General features: G+C 47.5%; 1 protein-coding gene across 1 annotated transcript; it reads left to right on the top strand.

The window, feature by feature from the left end:
- The first annotated feature begins 1,843 nt into the window (after window positions 1–1,843).
- On the top strand, window positions 1,844–3,352 carry LOC119395584 (uncharacterized protein K02A2.6-like). The gene has a single exon (XM_037662561.2). It carries the CDS (start codon window positions 1,844–1,846, stop codon window positions 3,350–3,352), a length of 1,509 nt encoding a protein of 502 aa, XP_037518489.2.
- The last annotated feature ends 4,164 nt before the right edge of the window (window positions 3,353–7,516 follow it).

The following is a 7,516-nucleotide window of genomic DNA, read 5'->3' as shown; positions in this document are numbered from 1 at the left end:
TAACACGAAAGTGTTTTATGCCGGGGTCCACCAAGACTTCTGTGACGTATTTCCGTCACGGAAATGACGTCGAAAAAATATACACAATCAGATGGCAAAGAAAAAAAGGTACTGTCAACGGGCATCGAACCCACGACCGCTCGGTCCGCAACAACGGATGCCGGGCACGCTATCCAATGCGCCACGGTCATAGACTCTGGAGGCCCTACGAACGATCCTTTTATATCTACCACTCTCCCGGTCGGCTGGGTGCTGTTGACCTCTGGGAGCGCTAAGGTAAAGTAATTCGTCACTGCTGCGGCCTTCGCGACTAGCACCTGCAACGCGTTTACGCGTCCGTCCTATTCGGCGCGTTTTCAATAAAATTTGAATTTTTTTCAATGCCTTAACACAACGCGAGGTGGCGACCTTTGCCCAAGCGTCGTAAAAGCGTCGGCCTCGCTCAGCATCACGCTAATACAAACCAAAAATAGCTCTGCGACGCACGCCTGCCTCACCTGGCTGTAACAGCGCGTTCCATGCTCACGCGCTCGCCCCGAGAAAAATCGCGGCCGGGCTACCGGGGCGGCACGACGCGCTTTGCGTTTCTCTCTAGTCCGGCCGTGGTGTTCAATCACATTTTAACATGCCGTGGGATGGCGACCAAGTTCTGCGTCCAATATGCGACGCTCTTCTGGCTATCACACCTCGTTCTCTGATTACGCTTTCAGCGTTAACTACTACAGCTACCACAAGGGTTTGTTTAATCATTTAACATGGACGTTAGTCGTCGGGATGGAGACGTACCACCAATCATCAAAGTGGTTGCATACACGTTAAACGGCGCCATTAGCTGCCAGACATCAATATACATTGTGCAAACTCTCTTATATCAATGTACAGTAAGCATTCAGTTACTTCTGTAAGGGCACGCTTTACTTTCGTGTTATTCCGATTCCTATGACGGAGGGATCAACCGTGTTTTTTTTTCTTTCTTTTTTTCCCCTTTTTTCTCACGGTCGACTGACTCATGCTGGAGGTAATTGCCTTGAATCCTGTTGGCGCAGATACGCCAATAGGTTACTCTAATGGGCTGGAAGCTTACCTGAAGCTCTCCTTTCATGTTCTGTCGGCGCAGTCTCTTTCAACTTTGCACTTCAGCAAGCACAAAGTCGATCATGAATCACCTACTGGCCCAATCGTCCACTTTGATCAGCACAAAGAAATTCAGAAGAGCGAACTTTGGCGTTTTTGCGCTGACAACAACGATTGTTAATGCAACATTATATAGAAACTATTCCTACAATCTCTCAAAATCACTTCTTTATTCTGTATCACTCCCAATGTAGAATACAAAATGCATTTGACTTGCTCAACAACGGGTCACAAGGCACATCAGAGAAAAGCGAACCCTTTAATTCCCCCTTCTTTCGTTCACTCAGCATATGAACATTTCTTCATGCTGAGTGAACGAAAGAAGGGGGAATTAAAGGGTTCGCTTTTCTCTGATGTGTCTTGTGACCCGTTGTTGAGCAAGTCAAATGACACTCGTAAAACATGGGATACAATCAGGTCATTTCTGTATCGTATCAGGCCCAAGAGTGCAAGCTACCTATCTTTGTTGAACTACACGTGCCCTTCTTTACTATCTATTAAACCCCTCCCCCTTTTCCTCGTTTGGTATAAAAGACTGACGACAATAAACACAAGCGTTCACTACTGTCCTGACATGCGTGTTGGTTTCATTGAACGTGGCCCGGCTGATACATGGTGTCAGAAGTGCGGAACTGGAGCCTTGCCTGCTCGACGATGAAGGAAGCACCGTAACAAGTGCCTACACCACAACCTTCCAAACACCGCAAGCATGGAGTACATCAAGCCACCGGAGCCTCTAGGCCTGTCAACCAACGGGGGAAGAACGTGGAAGCTCTTCCGGCAAAAATTTGATTTCTTTTTGGCAGCCACGGAGTGCACTGAAAAACCGAGGTCAGAGGCAGCAAAAACGGCCCTTTTCTTCAGTGTGGCTGGCGACGAGGCGCTTGAAGTGTACAACAACCTTACGTTCGATGAAGGCGAAGACAAGCAGGACTATGGTACGGTGGTGGCCAAGCTCGAGAAATACTACGTCGAGCAAGAGAACACAATTCACGAGCGGTACGTCTTCCGGTCTCGACTACAGAGCGAAGCTGAACCCTTCGAACAGTTCCTCCGCGCGCTGAAGAAGCAGGCGCAGTTTTGCAAGTATGGAACAATGATGGACGAAATGGTGCGCGACCAAATTGTGTTCGGTACAAACTCGCCGAAGCTACGGGAGAAGTTGATCAGGGACAAGGGCCTTACGTTGGACAAAGCCGTGGCTTTATGCAAGGCGGCGGAAACATCGGCACGTGAGAACTCGCTGTGGCGGAAGACTGACGGAGAGCTTCACGTCCTTGCAGCATCGTCGAGCCGAAGCTTCAAATGTTCCCGCTGCAGCCGGTCCCATGCCGCACGGCGCTGTCCAGCCTACGGGAAAACTTGCTACTTGTGCAAGGGGCGTAACCACTTTGCGTCATGCTGCCAATCAAGCGGAGCCATCTGCGAGGTAAAGGACGAGAGGAAGACGCCATACCTAAACGACGACTTTGATGTTTTGGACGTCACCATCGGAAACATTAGCAGTGACCGGGAGTGGATCATGAAAGCAAATATTGCAGGCAAGGACATCAACTTCAAGATCGACACAGGGTCCCAAGCAAACTTGATGCCGCTGTCGCTTTTCCGGAAGATTCAAGCCGGTCCAGTGAAAGCAAGCAACGCGGTTCTACGATCGTATAACGGCGGCGTCATCAAACAGCTCGGCACATTTTCGTCGCACGTGACCATTGGTGACCGGAGCGTCTGCACAGACTTCTTCGTGATTAAGAAAGACCACGGCGCCCTCCTGGGTCTGAAAGCCGCGGAGGACCTGGGGCTGATCAAACGGAACGTTGATGCCGTAACAAACAACAGCCCCTCCACGATCGTCGATGAATTTCCGCAGCTGTTTCAAGGAACAGGCCGTGTACAGCGCGAGTACAGGATCACCCTTCGCGAGGGTGCTGTGCCCGTCATCCAGCCAGCCAGACGAGTGCCTTTGGCGCTGCGAGAACCTCTGCGCGCGGAACTACAGCGAATGGAAGCGGAAGGCATCATTCAAAAAGTCAGCAGTCCGACAGACTGGGTAAGCCCACTGGTCATCGTGCTTAAAAAGGACAGCAGGTTGCGGGTATGCATGGACCCGAGAAAAATTAATGAATGCCTTAAGAGAGAACATTATCAGATGCCGCGCCGAGAAGACATAGAAGCAGAGCTGGCAGGAGCGAAGATGTTTTCTCGGCTTGACGGGGGCTAACGCCGGATTCCATCAGATACCACTGGATGAGCAGTCTTCCAAAATATGCACCTTCGCAACTCCCTTTGGCCGTTATCGGTTTCTTCGACTGCCTTTTGGCATTTCATCGGCAAGCGAAGTTTTTCAAAAAGCGCTCAACGAGGTATTTGATGGTTTGCCTGGCGTGCGTGTATATGTCGACGACGTGCTCATTTGGGGTGCTACCCGGAAAGAACACGATGACAGGCTCAAAAGCGCACTACTAGCAGCAGCAAAAGCAGGACTGACATTCAACGCGTCAAAGTGCTTGTTCGGCGTTGAAGAAGTTTTGTTTCTTGGTGACATTATCAGCAGCAGGGGCATACGCCCTGACCCTGCTTTGGTCGAAGCTCTGCTGAAAATGCCGGCACCACAAGACAAACAAGCGGTACAGAGGCTCTTAGGTGTCGTCAACTACTTTTGCAAATATGTGCCGTCACTATCCCAGCGCACTTCTACTTTGCGTTCGCTGTTGAAGCATGATGTTGTCTTTGACTGGACACCGAATCATGAGAACGACTGGCAGGCTATATGCAGAGAGCTTAGCGAATCGCCACTTCTAGCAATTTTCGAACCAGGCAGAGAAACGAAAATAACGGCGGATGCCTCGCAGTGCGGTGTCGGTTCGGCGCTGATGCAACGTCACGGGAGCGCCTGGAGACCTGTGGCTTACGCTTCAAGAGCTCTTAACGAATCCGAACAACGTTATTCACAAATAGAAAAAGAATCTCTGGCGTTAGTTTTTGGATGTGAAAAGTTTTATCACTTCGTATACGGTCATCCTTTCATTCTTGAAAGCGACCATCGCCCACTGCTTGACATATCAAAAAAGGCCATTGCTGACATGCCGCCAAGAGTACAGCGTTTCTTTTTGCGGTTATTGAAATATGATTACACCTTGACTTTTGTTCCCGGTAAACAGATGGTTGTGGCCGACATGCTTTCCCGGGCACCTGCTTCTGAAGACGGCGCTGCCTCTCCCACAAGTGACGTCGAAGTTCATGGAGTCACAGTAGTATCGGCACTCGTGAGTGAAAAAACCATTTCAAGGCTTGCAAGTGAGACCGAACGTGACGTATACCTTCAGCAGGTACTTCACAAGCTCGCGAATGGGTGTGCTGTGGAAGGTCCGCTGAAGGCGGTTGCTTCCGAACTCTCAGTGGTCAAAGGGATCCTTCTAAAAGGAACGAAGGTCGTAGTGCCAAGTAGCGTGCAATTGGATATATTAAAGCGTGTTCATGCAGGGCATCTCGGCATTGGAAAATGCAAAGCCAGAGCAAGGCAGTTGGTATACTGGCCCAATCTAAATTCTGATATAGAAAGCCTAGTTCGCAAGTGTTCGGTATGCCAGACTTATGCTTATAAGCAGCCACCAGAACCACTAATCATGCGTCCAACACCGACACAAGCTTGGTATCGCGTGGGTGTCGACTTGTTTCAGTATGGTGGCCAGCATTATCTCTGTGTCTATGACTCAATGTCGAACTTCCCGGAAGTTGAACTATTACCCAGTACAACAGCCAGTTCCGTGATACAAAGATTAGGAGCCATATTTTCCCGTTATGGTATACCAATCGAAGTTTGCACAGACAATGGGCCCCAGTTTGCCAGTAGTGAGTTCAGGCTATTTGCTCAGCAATTCGATTTCAAGCACATTACATCCAGTCCAGAGTACCCTCAGTCAAACGGCCTTGCCGAGAAAGGCGTACAGATAATTAAGCGCATCTTGAAAAAGACAAAAGCGGCGAATGAGAACTTTTGGCTTGGCGTCCTGAATTACAGAACAAGTCCACTAGAGGATGGGCGATCACCAGCGGAGCTGCTGCAAGGAAGACGCCTGCGGACCCCCATACCGGAATTCGGACCCCTTGTTTCCACGCGAGTAAGGAAGCACAGGCAGAGCAAACACAACAGACGTGTACTTCCCGGCCTCAGGAGCAACGATGCCGTTCGCATAAGGGGAAAGACATGGATAAGAAAAGCCAAGGTTCTTGGATCAGCGGGGCCTCGTTCCCTCCATGTGCGAACAGAAGACCGGAACATCCTGCGCCGCAATCGGCAGCACCTCTTGGCAACGAGCGAGCCTTTTGAGGACACCTCCGACGAAGAAGATTACGACGAAGAGCAGGTACCTGCCTCTGTAGAATCTCCCACGTCCGGCTCGTCCACGATAGTGCCAGGTTGTCCGCAACCACCTTTGCAGCCAGTTCTACCGCAGTGAAGGTCTCAGCGTCAAGTACGTCGTCCGGATCGTCTGGGATACGATCAAAACTTTCAGCAGATAAGTCAACGACGTTGAAGGGGAAGATGTATCGTATCAGGCCCAAGAGTGCAAGCTACCTATCTTTGTTGAACTACACGTGCCCTTCTTTACTATCTATTAAACCCCTCCCCCTTTTCCTCGTTTGGTATAAAAGACTGACGACAATAAACACAAGCGTTCACTTCTGTCCTGACATGCGTGTTGGTTTCATTGAACGTGGCCCGGCTGATACAATTTCTTCATTTGTCTTCACCTAGCCGCAATCCTAATAGACTGAATACAGGAACAAGGGTGGTAACAGAAGCCACTGATATCGCAAATGAGTTCAATGCTTTCTTCTGTCCTACACCTGATCATTCACAGTCAACACTCAATCACAGTCACACAGTCAATACTCAATCAACACAGTCAATACACAATCAGACCCCTTATTCATTTTACCTATATCCCACATCACCGAACGAAGTATCCAATGCAATAACTAGTTTACGGACCAATAACTAGTTTACTGGACCCGGTCTTGACGATTTGCAGCCCTATAAAATCAAATTAATATCACCTCACAATGTCGAAGTGCTCGCACATATAATTAACTGCATGTTTAAAACAGGTGTTTTTCCCAACGAGTTAAAACACGGTAAAATAACTCCCGTATTCAAAAAAGGTGACAAAGAATTAGTATCTAACTATCGGCCAATCTGTATTCTACCCTTTTTTTAGCAAGATCATAGAAAAACTACTTGTTAACCGCTTAACAAACTATTTCCAAAAATTTAATCTCTTATCACCTGAACAACATGGGTTTCGCAGAAACTACTCCACTGAAACAGCTATTTTATCATTCACTGACAAAATAAAGCATGCCCTTGACAGCGGCCATATTGTCGGCTCAGTATTTGTAGATTTTAGCAAGGCATTTGACACCATCTCTCATGACATCCTATCTCATAAGCTAGAGGCTGTGGGCATTCGCGGCCCAGCACTTTCACTCATACGTAGCTATCTAACTAACAGAACGCAGATTGTAAATTTCGAAGGTTCATTGTCACATGTTAAACCAGTCATAATGGGTGTCCCACAAGGCTCGCTTCTAGGTCCCATCTTGTTTCTCGTATACATTAACGATCTTCCCAACTGCCTAACTAGCACCTCATCCATTTTATATGCTGACGATACCACTATATTTACTTCTAGCGATTGCATGAGTACCATAATAACCCGACTCAACTGTGACCTGAGCAACTTATCAGCTTGGTGCAATAAAAACAAACTTCGTATCAATGCGTCTAAAACCCAATTCATGCTTTTTCATACAAATAAACGTGTCATCCCATCTGCACCCTCACTCATCCTTAATGATCATATTCTGTCACCTACACATGAAGTCATCTTTCTTGGAATCAAGCTCGATCGTCATCTAAAATTTAACCTGCATGCTGAAATGATCTCGAAAAAGATCGCCTTTGGTATCAGAGTACTAATTTTAACACGCTCGTTTTTCCCACAGCATGTCAGAACTTCACGTTATTACGCATTTATACATAGCCACCTTCAATACTGCATTTCCGTCTGGGGAAACACATATAGCACGCATTTAACACATCTACAACATTTACAGAATCAGGCCTTGCGGATCATAAATTTTTCTAGCTACATGTCTCATTCGGTACTAAATTACACTTCATTACGCATACTACCATTACGCTACATGGTTCAGCTCAAACTGGTTTTACTAATATATCGCACACTTAACTATGAAATCGCTATCGATACATTTCAAGCATCTGCTCTAACTAACAGTAATAACACTAGATTTTCATCTAACAGCAACATTTTACTTCCCCGAATAAACACAAATTATGGGAAATTCACAGCTCTTTTCA

The sequence above is a fragment of the Rhipicephalus sanguineus genome, chromosome 6 (assembly GCF_013339695.2).
Source record: "Rhipicephalus sanguineus isolate Rsan-2018 chromosome 6, BIME_Rsan_1.4, whole genome shotgun sequence".
Lineage (NCBI taxonomy): Eukaryota > Metazoa > Arthropoda > Arachnida > Ixodida > Ixodidae > Rhipicephalus > Rhipicephalus sanguineus.
Note: the sequence above shows the minus strand (reverse complement) of the source record. Positions and strands in the feature narration are given on the sequence as shown.

What these genes read in the sequence shown, in the direction of transcription:
- LOC119395584 (XM_037662561.2), top strand. Translation starts at nt 1,844, where the DNA reads ATGGAGTACATCAAGCCACCGGAGCCTCTAGGCCTGTCAACCAACGGG.